The following is a 14,765-nucleotide window of genomic DNA, read 5'->3' as shown; positions in this document are numbered from 1 at the left end:
CCTTGTGAAGTCAGTTTTATGCCATTTTGACTGTCATAACCAATGTTGCCTCTAAGCTGTGGAGCCTTGTGAGCAAAAATTCTACTTTGGGAGCTGCTGGCATTAAAGTTGTGAGCTACTGCATAAATAATAGTGCTCTGGGGCCATTTTTCCTGAGCTGAGACAAAAATGGGCGAACCAGAGGCTAAAAAACTGTGAGCTAGCTCACACTAACTCACCTTAGAGGGAACACAGGTCATAACTTGTCTTCCAGAAGAATCCTTTGACAGTAAAGACTTGTCTGAAATCCAAATTCAGCATTACATGTACCTAGGAACTGAGTACCCAGTAGAGAACTCAGCACCCCCAACTGATTGAGAAAGTCCTCATGGAAGCCTTGGACTAACCTAACGACTCTGTGAGGTCTAGTTAGTTAGTGAATTGAAAATGTCCACTGCCCACACACACACCCCAGCTCAGGGGCTAGCTGAATCCTGTGTGAATATCAGGGCTTTTTGTATAGCAGGAACACCTTTGCATATTAGGCCACACACCCCTGATGTAGCCAATCCTCCAAGAACTTATAAGGCTCTTCTTACACGGCCTACTGTAAGCTCCAGGAGGACTGGCTACATCAGGGGTGTGTGGCCTAATATGCAAAGGAGCTCCTGCTACGAAAAAGGCCCTGGCTGAGTATAATGAACTCAAGGGCAGTGTTCCAATACCTAGTGGGTGAAAGATTCCTGAGGGTAGCTGACAAGCTCTGAGGTGGATTCGGGAAGTGGCAGCAAGAAGAGGCAGCCATTGATGGCGGGATGAACTGCAGCACCCTTTCGGAGCGCAACTGCTGCACTGTGGTGCCCCCCCCCCGTACTCTACCTGTAGATCTGCAAATAAATCAAAACACTAGAAAACACCTGTGGGATCTGTTTCAGTTCCGCAGGGCCTGTAAAACAGAGCTCTTTCACCAGGCTTTCAGCTGAGGCAGTGGACGTCACTTGTTACCGGCCTCCCCACTTCATTCCATCCCAGTGCTATATGACCTGCTGGACGATAGGCCATGTCCATGAGGCAGAATTTGCCATTTTAGTACCTATTGTTACTCTGTAATTTTGGATTTTATATATTTTAAATTGGTTTTTTACTGTTGATTGCTTTTATGATGTAACCCGCCTTGAGCCTGTTCTACGGGAACGGTGGGCTAAAAATATAATAAAATAAATAAAATAAAAGGCACTGCAAGACTCCAGTTCTCTCTTCCTTCCATGGGAACTGACTCAGGTCAGCAGAAGGTGCCGGAACTCCTCACTGCTCAGGAAAACAAAGTGAGCTGTTGCCACTGTCTAGTACTAATTTCTGTACCTTTCTTATTTAGGAACTGCAGGCTGAATTTGGGCCAACCACACGCACGCAGGCCTAGAAAAGCACAATTCAGATAGCTGAATGAAACTTTGATGGGGGGGGGTGAGGTAGGGAAGATTAACTTATTCTAAGAAATTAACAGACAAGAGAGGTGGTCATGTTAGTTTGTTGACAAATAAAAATGATGTTCTTTCAGCCCTTAGGACTATCGACCTTGCTGTGGGAAAAAAAACACAACCTTTGGTAAAGCAGAATAAATACACTTATCTGTCTTTCTCTTACAGGCTTCTTCAGAGACCAACTCGGCTGGAAGGTAAGCAGCTATTATGTAAGCATTGGTTCATTCCAGGGATGGCCAACGGTAGCTCTCCAGACGTTTTTTGCCTACAACTCCCATCAGTCCCAGCCAGCATGGCCAATGGCTGGGACTGATGGGAGTTGTAGGCAAAAAACGTCTGGAGAGCTACCGTTGGCCACCCTTGGACTTTATTCCATATTGTGAAACTTGCAATCCCAAGTTGTGCTTAACACCAGAGCTGTGTACCTGACACAAGTCAAGAAAAGGCATTCAAAAATGTTTGGGGGGAAGCCAATCAAAGAGAGCCCTCCAATGCGGGAAAAGAGGGAACCAATAAGGGGTGAGATGCGTACACCAGGAACAACCCTCAGTTGTAGTGTGATGGGTGGGGAATGTACTTTAATGGGGATTGTGCAGCTCCCTTGATGCTGCAGAGCATGCACAACCCCTTGCCCTGAAAATCAGTCATCAGTGTGAATGTTAATAGAACCATAATGGGGGGCGGGGGGACCAAAAAAAGTATGACCTGATCCACTGATAGTGTAATTGTTTGAACCGCCATGACACCTATGAATACCCAAAAGGCTGCCGCAGTCTGGGAAAATGCTGAAGGAAGCTATCCTGCAGCCTTTTTCTATTATAGATCTTCTACCCCCCCCCCTCCACCAACCCCACTTTGAGTTGCAGGCAGGGCCAGCACTGTGGTTTTTGCCACCCCTGGCAAGGCCCCGCTCCCCCACCCTCCAGTGGGGGAGGGCCCCAAGCACCCGCCCAAATGCTGGCCCTGTTTGTGCAACGTGCAAATGCCACCCCACACACACACACACCCCCGCTCGACTTTCCCACATTGCAAGAAAGTCTAAGGCGGAGGAAAGAGGTGGCACCTCTGCCTTGCTCTCAGGCTGCCTCCCCTGTGAGGGAAGGCAGCCTGGGAGCGAGGCTGAGCCGCCTCTTTCTACGGTTGCCAAGTCCAATTTAAGAAATATCTGGGGACTTTGGGGGTGGAGCCAGGAGACATTAGGGGTGGAGCCAAGATCAAGGCTGTGACAAGCATAATTGAACTCCAAAGGGAGCTCTGCCCATCACATTTAAAGGGACCGCACACCTTTTCAATGCCTTCCTTCCATAGGAAATAATGAAGGATAGGGGCACCTTCTTTTGGTGCTCATAGAATTGGACCCCGTGGTCCAATTGTTTTGAAACTTGGGGGACATTTTGGGGAGAGGCACTAGATGCTGTGCTGAAAATTTGGTGCCTCTACCTCAAAAAACAGGGGGCCCCCCCCAGAGCCCCAGATACCCGCGGATCAATTCTCCATTATTTTCTATGGGAATAAATCTCCATAGGGAATAATAGAGTTCCCAGCAGACATTTCCCTCCCCTCCCCCTTGCTTTCTGATGACCCTGAAGCGGGGGGAGGGCCTCCAAACCAGGGGATCCCCTGCCCCCACCTGGGGATTGGCAACCCTATCTGTTTCCTCCACCCGAATCTCGGGTGGGCGAAAGAGGCTGTTCGGGGCCAGCTGGCATGTGGGGAGGGAGTGCCTAGAGGCACAATGTAGGCCACACAGTGCCCTAGGCAGCTGCCTACATGACCTGCTCCCAAGTGCCGGCTGTGGTTGCAGGAGCATTTGCAGCAGAACAAAGGAATTTGAAGTAAAAGCAGGAGAAACCTCTTGGAATATTTTAAAAACCAAACCCCAACTTATCTGTTGCAGTCTCCGAGCCCCCCCACCTTCACCAGAATCCCAAGAGCCAACTCAGGCTCCACATCATCGTTTTTCCTTGGCAAAAGCAGGTGAGTGAAAGGTCATTTTCTTTTAATCCGATAGCACGTTTGATTTGCACAAAAAAGCCATATCAAAATGGCGATTTCTGGGATGAGAAATGACAGCTGGGATGAGAAATTCAAAAATATCCCTAGTTGTAGGTTCTCCCTGTCTTGTTTCCACTAGGAAAGGTCAGGAATTCAAGGCCCGAAAAGCTGTAATTTTTTGGGCTGAGAGAGAATTTACTTCAACTAACACACTAGTCACCCAGGGTAAGTCAGAATTAATCTCAGCCCTCCAGATCACAGATCTTGTGTAGACTGAAAGAGGGGCTGCTGGTTCTTGGGAGGGACGGTGGCTCAGTGGTAGAGCATCCGCTTGGTAAGCAGAAGGTCCCAGGTTCAATCCCTGGCATCTCCAACTAAAAGGGGTCCAGGCAAATAGGTGTGAAAAACCTCAGCTGGAGACCCTGGAGAGCTGCTGCCAGTCTGAGTAGACAATACTGACTTTGATGGACCGAGGGTCTGATTCAGTAGAAGGCAGTTTCAGACTTTTCCCTGCAGCCGCTGTGGCCGGACCTGCCTGTCCCACATTGGTCTTGTCAGCCACCAGCAAGCCTGCAGCAAACGTGGACTATTGCACCCTTCTTAAATCTTCGTTCGCGAAGCCAAGCCGAGAAAGAGAGAGAGTTTCATATGTTCATATATAAGCAGAAGTTCCCAGGTTCATTCCCTGGCATCTCCAACTTAAAAGGGCTCAGGCAAATAGGCATGAAAAACCTCAGCTTGAAACCCTGGAGAGCCGCTGCCAGTCTGAGTAGACAATACTGACTTTGATGGACCGAGGGGGGTCTGATTCAGTATAAGGCAGCTTTATATGTTCTTTTATTAAAGGCTGCCCAAGTCCTCAAAATGAATAATTTTAAGTATGTGTAGAAAATCAAGTGAGTGAGGGGGTGTTATGGCAGGGGGGGTGTCAGGGCTGGATCTAGGGGGGGCAGAGGGGGGTGCTTGCCCCAGGCACTGACGGAGGGGGGGTGTCAAGTAGGTATGGAGTCCATTGTATTCTATGGGACCATAAGATAGAATGGCCCATAATAGGGCGTCATTTTTTCCATTTTGCCCCCCCCCCTCAAAAAACATGTAGATCCGGTCCTGCAGGAGATAGGCTGGCTACTCTTTATAAATGTTTGCAAAGCTGTTTTATTAAAAATATCTCACTATTCATCTCTGTTTCTTTCTTTAACATTAGCCACAGGGAACAACACACCCAAGACAAGTGACAGAGAAAATCAAGTGAGGGCTGTCACACTTGAACTGCTGAAGCGGATGATGGAGACGGCCAGCACAAGTAAGAAGATTCTTTCTGAACTGCAGCTGTTTGTAGCCTGTGGAACTGATTGCCACTTGAAGTTGCAAAGCTAGCTATAAATGTTATTTTTTTTAAAAAGAGAGAGCAACTTAAATTGGATTTTAAAAGAATTGACACCCTTTAGCGAAGATACTTGACAAAGATACTTCGGGGAGGGACGGTGGCTCAGTGGTAGAGCATCTGCTTGGGAAGCAGAAGGTCCCAGGTTCAGTCCCCGGCATCTCCCAAAAAGGGCCCAGGCAAATAGGTGTGAAAAACCTCAGCTTCAGACCCTGGAGAGCCGCTGCCAGTCTGAGAAGACAATACTGACTTTGATGGACCCAGGGTCTGATTCAGTAGAAGGCAGCTTCATATGACAGATGAAACTGCTCTGACTTTTTGGGGGGGGGGGGGGGAATTAGGGTTGCCAGCCTCTAGGCAGGGCCTGGAGATCTCCCACTTTTACAACTGATCTCCAGCTTGCAGAGATCAGCTCCCCTGGAGAAAATGGCTGCTTTGAAGGGTGGACTGTATGGCATTGGACCATGCTGAGGCCCCTACCCTCCCCAAACCCCGCCCTCTCCCAGCTCCACCCCCAGCTATTTTCCAACCCAGACCTGGTAACTTAAGGGGAATGCAAGACACAATAAAGGCTGTGAGAAAAGGCTGAAACATGTCAGACTTTGCATAAAAGATTATCAAGGGAAGAGGAACTATGGCAGAGTGCCAGAGAGAGTGTGGGCGGAGACGTTTTCCAAGAATACAGATAGACAATTAAGTCCAGGGCAGACAGATACTTAGATTTTAACAGATCTAGTTGGTATGCATAGGTGGTTGCAACCTTCTACCTGGTGTCTGTTTTCCTCTCGTTAGTGTTTAACGGATCAAGTGCAGAAGCCCAGGAACAACTTGATGCGGCCACAAGAGAGCATCTTCAGAACTACTTCCAAGATCAAACAAATGCAAAAGTATTTTAAAACCTTCTATCTTCTCTCCCTTGCCCCTCCCCCTCCCCCAGTCCTTTATTTTATGGTACATATTTACCACTTATATGCAGGCCTTACATTCCGTGGGAGCTCACAGGAGCACAGCTCCTGAACTTTTCTAAGAGTTCCACCTCCTTGTCCATTGAATACTAGCCAGTTTGGTGTAGTGGTTAAGTGAGTGGACTCTTATCTGGGAGAACCAGGTTTGATTCCCCACTCCTCCACTTGCACCTGCTGGAATGGCCCTGGGTCAGCCACATAGCTCTGGCAGAGGTTGTCCTTGAAAGGGCAGCTGCTGTGAGAGCCCTCTCAGCCCCACGCACCTAACAGGGTGTCTGTTGTGGGGGGAGAAGATAAGGAGATTGTAAGCCGCTCTGAGTCTCTGATTCAGAGAGAAGGACGGGGTATAAATCTGCAATTATTCTTCTTCTACTACTATGTGCAGCTGCATAACAATCCCTGGATGAGCTCCACCACCTGTTTTTCTACAAAACGACCCCTGTTTATATGCAACTGTAACGATTATTGTCAGAAAAACGTTGCCAAACCTGTTTTCGGCGTGCGAAATCACCTGATAGCTTATCCATCGTGAAACAATTTGTCAGAGTTTAAAGGGGAAAGCAGGGAAATGTCTGTTGTAAACCAAGTTAAAAATCGGCACCCATTTGTCGTTTCCCCAGATCTTTGAAAGCTCTTGACCAGTGCTCCCTCTAAGCTGTGGAGTCTTGTGAGCAAAAATTCTACTTCATGAGCTACTGGCATTAAAGTTGTGAGCTACTGTATAAATGAGTTTGGGGCTGTTTTTCCTCAGGTAAGACAAAAATGTGTAAACCGGAGGCTAAAAAAACCTGTGAGTTGGCTCACACTAACTCAGCTTACAGGGAACATTGATCTTGACCCCTTATGCCTGCCAAGAGAACCTTAGTTAATTTATAACACAGGACCAGGTCTTTCTCTCAGCATCTCCTACTGTTTTCCACCTTTCATCTTTGTTTCCAGCCCTTCTCCTCAGAAATGCAAGACTGTTTTATTAATGTTCTGTAATATTACAGCAGCAACTAACTGGAAAAACCATCCTGGTCCTCACTGCAATTTCCCTTTTGCCTCCAGATTGAGATTTTTGGGTATGAAATCGGTGAAGAAGAAATAGAGGACATTCCAGAACCGGAAAGAAAAGAAATGAGAAAGAAACTGGAGGCAATAATCAGAAGAGGGACAGAAGCTCGTTACAAAGCCCAGCTTGCAGCCAGAAGACGTTTACCAGGAACTGTGGCTTGTGCAGAAAAATCCCAACTACCAAAGTAGGCTTCATGCAAGCAAGGCCTATGCATCCCATAGGGAAGGAGAGTGGAAACAGCAAGGCCTCTACTATCCGCAGGGTGCCCTAGTAGCTTCGGTTACTGTGCCAGAGGGTGAGCAAGGCTCATTCCACTGGCTTAAAGTGAGACCCAACTCCTGCATTAGCTGTAGCTGTGAGCAATTACATGTTCAGTAGGAGTTAGTAGAAGAAGAAGATATTGGATTTATCTCCCGCCCTCCACTCCAAAGAGTCTCAGAGCAGCTCACAATCTCCTTTACCTTCCTTCCCCACAACAGTCACCCTGTGAGGTGGGTGGGGCTGAGAGGGCTCTCACAGCAGCTGCCTTTTCAAGGACAACCTCTGCCAGAGCTATGGCTGACCCAAGGCCATTCCAGCAGGTGCAAGTGGAGTGGGGAATCAAACCCTTTTCTCCCAGATAAGAGTCCGCACACTTAACCACTACACCAAACCAGCTCTCCAAGTACATATTAACCCCCCACTTTTCCCAGCCCTTTGATTTTTTGTGGGCCTCTAAATATATTGTATAGTGTATACCATGAGCACACTTCAGCACTTTGTGAATCACATATTTTGCTTTTCATCCCCCCCCCTTCCCAATCAGAGGTGACTATAGACTCAAGAGACAGAGCTGTCATGACCCTACTTATTGAAATTCCCTTCTTTGGGCCCCAGACTGGGTACATCTTAGGCACCAGGCAGGCCAAAATGTCTGAAAGTCTTTTGAACTGAAGACTGGTTAGGATTTTATCCCGCTAGTCTGAATAGGGGTGAGATCAGCTTTCCGTGCTCTTTTGTAGATGGATCTTAGCATGGCCTAGATATATTGCCTTATCTTCCCTGTTAAAGGAAACAGAGCAGAAGACAATTTCTCTTGTAGCCTGGTTAATGGATATTAAATATTGGCATGCAATTAATCTAGAGCGTAAGGAATCACTAGTTTCACTGTATTAGATTCTTTTAAACCTGGGTTTGTCTGCTCATAGATAAGCTGAACTCAATTAGATAGTGTGACTCTACTCTGGCCTTAAGTCTGGTGCTTATAGTTTGGTTAGTAGCCACCTTGTGGCAGAAGAATGTCACAGGAAGGGAAGTGGCAGGTATGTTCACCCAACATGCTTTTGATAATCATACTTTAATCAATAATTTCTATAGCGTTGTAGTACTTTTTCCTGAGTTTCTTCTTCTTGCAAGACTGAATTCACTCCCACTGTCTTACATGGATGATTTACAGGCCAAGAAAGGGGATCTAGGGTTTATATCTGTGATAGGTCTTGGTATAAACTATTGAGCATTTCTTGTGTAATGAAGGACTGATTTTTTAAAAAAGCTCTATCACTGCATCTAGCCTCTAGCTGTAAGTAACCCACGGTTATTTTAGCCTCTAGCTGCAAGTTCTCTGGTTATCTTAGCAAAACAGTACGCATCAAAAGGGCACTACCAGAGCATTCTGGGTCTGTTTCTAATGAGGGAATCTATGCCTCCCACAATCAATATTAAAAGATCACTCACTTCATTACTAGTATAGACCCTCAGTAAAATGTTTCATAGCATTCTAGTTTTGTACATTCTTTGTTTGAAACCTCCAACATTCCCCCCCCTGCCCAGCTTAGGGGTGTTAGAAGACAGAAGTTTTAATAGTTGAGTCAGGAAATGCTGGGGTGGAGCCTTTTATCTCATCCCAAGGCTCTGTAGTCTGTTTTAAAAAACTTCCCCCTTGTTTTTAACCACATGCATTGCAGGTAGAGATGTCCAAGAAGGAATAACCCTCTCCACCTCCAGTGCCGCTTTTCTTCATTGGGGGGGGGGGGGGCAGCCAGTAGGCGTTTTAAACAACCTTGTGAAATTACGATCCTTCCCACCCCAACCTAAGCCACAGGCTCACATGCCCTGTTGAAACTTCCCTCCCAGCTAGACTTCAGGGAGAAATAGCACCAGAGGTGTGCGAGAGGATTCCACTCAGCAGCACTGTTTTTCGTCCTTTTCCTGTAATCTCAAGATTTTTGAAAACCCAGTGTGTCAATATATATGTGGAGGGACGGTAGCTCAGTGGTAGGACACCTGCTTGGGAAGCAGGTGGTCCCAGGTTCAATCCCTGGCATCTCCAAAAAAGGGTCCAGGTAAATAGGTGTGAAAACCTCAGTTTGAGACCCTGGAGAGCCACTGCCAGTCTGAGAATACTGACTTTGATGGACCAAGGGTCTGATTCAGTATAAGGCAGCTTCATGTGTGTTTCAAGATTTTTCTCCAGTGTTGGGGGCATCCAAAGTTGGGGGGGGGGAACTCTCTTCTCCTAGTGAGGGCTTTATCAGCAATTATAAGTATCTGCAGATAGGGGGCACGTTTAGGAAATGTGTACATAATATCTGACAAATCTAGTACAGAAAGTCACAACTGGTTTGCACCCATAGAAAAACCCAGTGAATTATTGATGAAAAACATGCAGGCGTGAAGGGTTGTCAGCCTGCTGAGAACTGATGTAACCAACCATGTTTTGACAAAAATTGGCAGGGCAGTGTGGTCTAGGTGAGGTAACGAAATAGGATTGTGTGCAACTGGATCCATGAGAACTGCACACATGGACAAAACTCCACCCCTGCCCCTCATTTCTATTAATTTTTGTAGAAGTCACAAGATTAATGTAAATTGTTAGAACCCCACCCCCAACATACAGTGGAGTCTGTATAGGAAAAAAAATGCCTATTGGCATTTAGAAATAACAAGCAGTGGCCATGCAATAGGAAATTCCTGCCGTTTTTCTCAACCTCTACCTGATGCTATCACCACTTTGGATCCTTCACAGCCACAAGCTTTGTTGCGCTTTTTCCATTGTCTCATGTTTTTTAACACAGGTTAAAAAAAAGTTTGGTATTTCTCTGCAAACCTGGACATCCCATGTTTTTATAAAAATATCTGAACAGCCTAAGCACTTAGTTATGTCCTCTAAGAACAAAAGTTCCCACTGTGCACAATGCAGGAATGCTCTTTCACTTTAGGTTATTCTGCCACTTTTTCTATGATCATAAATTGCTCGAGACAAAACGTTTGAATTTTGGAGTACGCTTGGAGAACTTCCTGCAAAATAAATTCTGCCAAGGAAAAGATTTTAGTATAACTGCCTTAAACATTTCAGTACCTTGCTCTGTGGAATTATCCCTATGACGTTTTTAACTTTGGGGGCAGGGCTGTACAGCCTTGAAAGGATATTAATCTTAAGCAGACCCTTTTTCCTCCCTTGCAATAGCTTTAACAGATATTCAACAGTTCACACAACTCCAATGTTAAAGCCTCACATTCTAGCCCCCCTCCAAGGCCCTTAAACAAAACACAACTATTAATCATCGAAACAGAGTTAGAGGCTCCATTTCAACTTGAGACAAAGCCAGAACACAAGGATTTGTCATGTGCTTACAGAAAGATTGGCTCCTCTAGCAATGGCACAAGAGAAGTAGGTGCCACTCATGCTCAAATAAAAATTGTTTTGATAACCCATTTCTCCCTTGTCTACATAAACCCACATAAGCTGTTTTTGTGTTCTTTACTTAGGGTTATACGAGCACTCAGTAATACTTGCTAAACTCCAAAGTTTGCTCAGAGTTGTTTTCTTACCCAACTCTCCATCTCTAAACAGGACATAAAACAGAAACCTAAGATGCAATTATCTCTGGGTTTTGTTTGAACTGCAGGGTAAGGGAAATTAACCCTTATCCCAATCCAACCAGTTCTGTCAGCTCTGTAAGTTTAGAAAAACTGGTGGTAAACAGAAGTAATTTGGCTGCTGACAGTTGTAGCCTACATTTCTGGGCCTAAACCCAAAAACTTAAGCTACAATTGCTGACAGCCAAATTATTTCAGTAACTGAAACAACCCTGCTGTTTAACAACCACTTCTGAGGAATACTTTTGAGCATTTTAGAAGCTTTAAAGGACCTCAGAATGAAGCCAAACAGGTTGCAAACCTCCTCCTAATTGTGTTTAAGTATGTCTTTCAGGGACACACAACTGTCACAATTGGATGGTTCGGGGAATGAAATTCAAATATATGCTTCTAGTTATCAGCCATCAAAATCTGAATGATGGCAAGATATACAACACAAAACTGAAGTAAGATAGCTGGCACTATCAGAATCCAGGTTACAGAGCTCTTTATTCATCAAGACAATCAAGCGATGTGCAACACAAAACTTTATTAGCTTTTACACAAACAGTCCAGCAGTTACTAAACTTGCATTTACCTTACAATATTAAGACAAACTGCTACAGTGCAAACAATGTTAGTGGCAACTTCAAAATTATGGTGCAAACCCAATTAACAGCCTCCCCTTAGACGCAGCACAAGATGGAGGGTGGACTCCTTCTGGATGTTGTAGTCAGAGAGGGTGCGGCCATCTTCCAGCTGCTTCCCAGCAAAGATCAGCCTCTGTTGGTCAGGGGGGATGCCCTCTTTGTCCTGGATCTTGGCCTTCACATTCTCAATGGTATCACTGGGCTCCACCTCCAGGGTGATGGTCTTGCCCGTCAGGGTCTTCACAAAGATCTGCATGCCACCTCTCAGGCGCAGCACAAGATGGAGGGTGGACTCTTTCTGGATGTTGTAGTCAGAGAGGGTGCGGCCATCTTCCAGCTGCTTCCCAGCAAAGATCAGCCTCTGTTGGTCAGGGGGGATGCCCTCTTTGTCCTGAATCTTGGCTTTCACGTTCTCAATGGTGTCACTGGGCTCCACCTCCAGGGTGATGGTCTTGCCCGTCAGGGTCTTCACAAAGATCTGCATGCCACCTCTCAGGCGCAGCACAAGATGGAGGGTGGACTCCTTCTGGATGTTGTAGTCAGAGAGGGTGCGGCCATCTTCCAGCTGCTTCCCAGCAAAGATCAGCCTCTGTTGGTCAGGGGGGATGCCCTCTTTGTCCTGGATCTTGGCTTTCACGTTCTCAATGGTGTCACTGGGCTCCACCTCAAGGGTAATGGTCTTGCCCGTCAGGGTCTTCACAAAGATCTGCATGCCACCTCTCAGGCGCAGCACAAGATGGAGGGTGGACTCCTTCTGGATGTTGTAGTCAGAGAGGGTGCGGCCATCTTCCAGCTGCTTCCCAGCAAAGATCAGCCTCTGTTGGTCAGGGGGGATGCCCTCTTTGTCCTGGATCTTGGCTTTCACGTTCTCAATGGTATCACTGGGCTCCACCTCCAGGGTAATGGTCTTGCCCGTCAGGGTCTTCACGAAGATCTGCATGCCACCTCTCAGGCGCAGCACAAGATGGAGGGTGGACTCCTTCTGGATGTTGTAGTCAGAGAGGGTGCGGCCATCTTCCAGCTGCTTCCCAGCAAAGATCAGCCTCTGTTGGTCAGGGGGGATACCCTCTTTGTCCTGGATCTTGGCCTTCACGTTCTCAATGGTGTCACTGGGCTCCACCTCCAGGGTGATGGTCTTGCCCGTCAGGGTCTTCACGAAGATTTGCATGCCACCTCTCAGGCGCAGCACAAGATGGAGGGTGGACTCCTTCTGGATGTTGTAGTCAGAGAGGGTGCGGCCATCTTCCAGCTGCTTCCCAGCAAAGATCAGCCTCTGTTGGTCAGGGGGGATGCCCTCTTTGTCCTGGATCTTGGCTTTCACGTTCTCAATGGTGTCACTGGGCTCCACCTCCAGGGTGATGGTCTTGCCCGTCAGGGTCTTCACGAAGATCTGCATGCCACCTCTTAGGCGCAGCACAAGATGGAGGGTGGACTCTTTCTGGATGTTGTAGTCAGAGAGGGTGCGGCCATCTTCCAGCTGCTTCCCAGCAAAGATCAGCCTCTGTTGGTCAGGGGGGATGCCCTCTTTGTCCTGGATCTTGGCTTTCACGTTCTCAATGGTGTCACTGGGCTCCACCTCCAGGGTGATGGTCTTGCCCGTCAGGGTCTTCACGAAGATCTGCATGCCACCTCTCAAGCGCAGCACAAGATGGAGGGTGGACTCTTTCTGGATGTTGTAGTCAGAGAGGGTGCGGCCATCTTCCAGCTGCTTCCCAGCAAAGATCAGCCTCTGTTGGTCAGGGGGGATGCCCTCTTTGTCCTGGATCTTGGCCTTCACATTCTCAATAGTGTCACTGGGCTCCACCTCCAAGGTAATTGTCTTGCCCGTCAAGGTCTTCACGAAGATCTGCATTTTGAACTGCAATGACACAAGAACATCAGCATCTCAAACCAAGTTGCCCCACCCTCCTGTTTCAACAATCCAGACAATAGTCATTTCTGACAGACACCCACACAGGAATCTGCAATTAAACCACTTAAGCACTACAAAAGCCTCATAATGCATTTTCATCTAAGGATGCTATTTGCTCCTCCCCAGATTATGTAAATAGAAACCAGAATTTAGATTGGCAAAGCAAGTGTTACATCATAGCTGCCAGCTTTTCTATTCTTATTAAGCAGCACCCACAAACGATAACCCAAGAAAGCAGTAATTTTTTTTACTTTTCCCTTGCCCCCAAAGCATACAACATTGCATCCTCAACCAGGACGTTAGTAGTTTGGCATCTATAAAAGTTAACTATAAAAGTTAAAACTGAGCCCCCCCTCTCCCCAAAAAAACTTTTAAAGCCAAATCCTGATAAAAGGCAAGCCTCATAGATAAAAGACAAGGAGCCATGTAAGAAAATTTGGAGGGGGGGGGGGCGCTAAATATCAGAATACTAAACTCTCCTGGGATTCGCCAAATTAAAGCTTTAAAACTTAAATTCGGTCTATCAAATATCCTATTTTTAGGTGACAAGTTCTTTTTTTGTGTCTCTCTCCTCTCTGGGGCTCTTTAAAAATACTAATGAAAATGTCCTGTTAGGATTGGAAAGCGCATGGCTTTTTTGGAGGGGAAAAACCCAACAGGAACTCATTTGCATATTAGGCCACGCCTCCTGATATCACCCTTGTTTCGAGCTGGGCTTTTTGTGGGAAAAGCCCAGGAGGAACTTATTTGCATAGTAGGTCACACCCCCTGCCATCAAAAAAGGCCCTGGAAACAACTACGAATATTTTCCCAGCTACTACTTATCACAACTTAAAACAGTACAGATATTTAAAGTTAATCTGTGATTCGGATCACTTGTCTGAGACAAGTCAGTGAGGGAACCTTTTGCAGAATAAAAACGACCCCAACTTATGGGACTTCCCGCCGCCAGAGGCCGCTTCCTTCCCTCCTTCCGCCCGCCATGGCGGTTTTACCTCGGCGGCGCCAAAAGCGCCCTACTTCCTCAGCCGCGGCCGCCATGAAAACGCCCCATCGCCTCTGTGGGGGGGGCGTCCCTCCTCTCCCCGCACCCCTGAGCCTTTCAGGCCCTCGCCACAAAGGACGCCAAGTGACGCCACGACTAAGCAGCCCTCAGAAGGAACCGCCGCCCTGAACTACGGCAGTCGACAACCCTCTAGCCCCTTAACACTCGGCGGCCTCCATGTCCCCTTCCACACCCTTACCTTTTCCGTACAACTGCTGCGATAGGACTGCTGTCAGCGTATGAGGAAAACCCTTTCCTCCTCCCGTTTTTGGCTAGCGCGATTATATCTGCCCAGCAACGGGTCGCCGGTATTTATACTGTTTGCTTACTCAACGCCCCGCCCTTTCCTGTATCCTTCCGCGTATCATAAAGTCCCTCGAGTGAACAATTAAAAAAAGACTTCTGCCGCTGCCGGAAATGAAGTGTCCTTTCTTACGTGAGGAAAGGAAAAAAAAGGGTA

General features: G+C 47.0%; 2 protein-coding genes across 2 annotated transcripts in view; one reads left to right on the top strand and one right to left on the bottom strand.

Annotated features, from left to right (window-relative positions):
* Positions 1-7,100, top strand: part of LOC132586839 (uncharacterized) — a 28,269-nt gene extending 21,169 nt beyond the window's left edge. Inside the window, exons 15-19 of the mRNA XM_060258971.1 lie at positions 1,626-1,654; positions 3,358-3,437; positions 4,660-4,790; positions 5,589-5,726; positions 6,855-7,100. Of these exons, the coding sequence (XP_060114954.1) occupies positions 1,626-1,654; positions 3,358-3,437; positions 4,660-4,790; positions 5,589-5,726; positions 6,855-7,049 (573 nt within the window). The 3' untranslated portion in view covers positions 7,050-7,100. The remainder of the gene's footprint in view (positions 1-1,625; positions 1,655-3,357; positions 3,438-4,659; positions 4,791-5,588; positions 5,727-6,854) is intronic.
* Positions 7,101-11,189: 4,089 nt separating this feature from the next.
* Positions 11,190-13,239, bottom strand: UBB (ubiquitin B). The gene has a single exon (XM_060259001.1). It carries the CDS (start codon positions 13,198-13,200, stop codon positions 11,371-11,373), a length of 1,830 nt encoding a protein of 609 aa, XP_060114984.1. The 5' UTR covers positions 13,201-13,239; the 3' UTR covers positions 11,190-11,370.
* Positions 13,240-14,765: the final 1,526 nt, after the last annotated feature.

Source organism: Heteronotia binoei, chromosome 18 (assembly GCF_032191835.1).
Source record: "Heteronotia binoei isolate CCM8104 ecotype False Entrance Well chromosome 18, APGP_CSIRO_Hbin_v1, whole genome shotgun sequence".
Lineage (NCBI taxonomy): Eukaryota > Metazoa > Chordata > Lepidosauria > Squamata > Gekkonidae > Heteronotia > Heteronotia binoei.
This window is presented reverse-complemented; position numbering and strand designations above follow the sequence as displayed.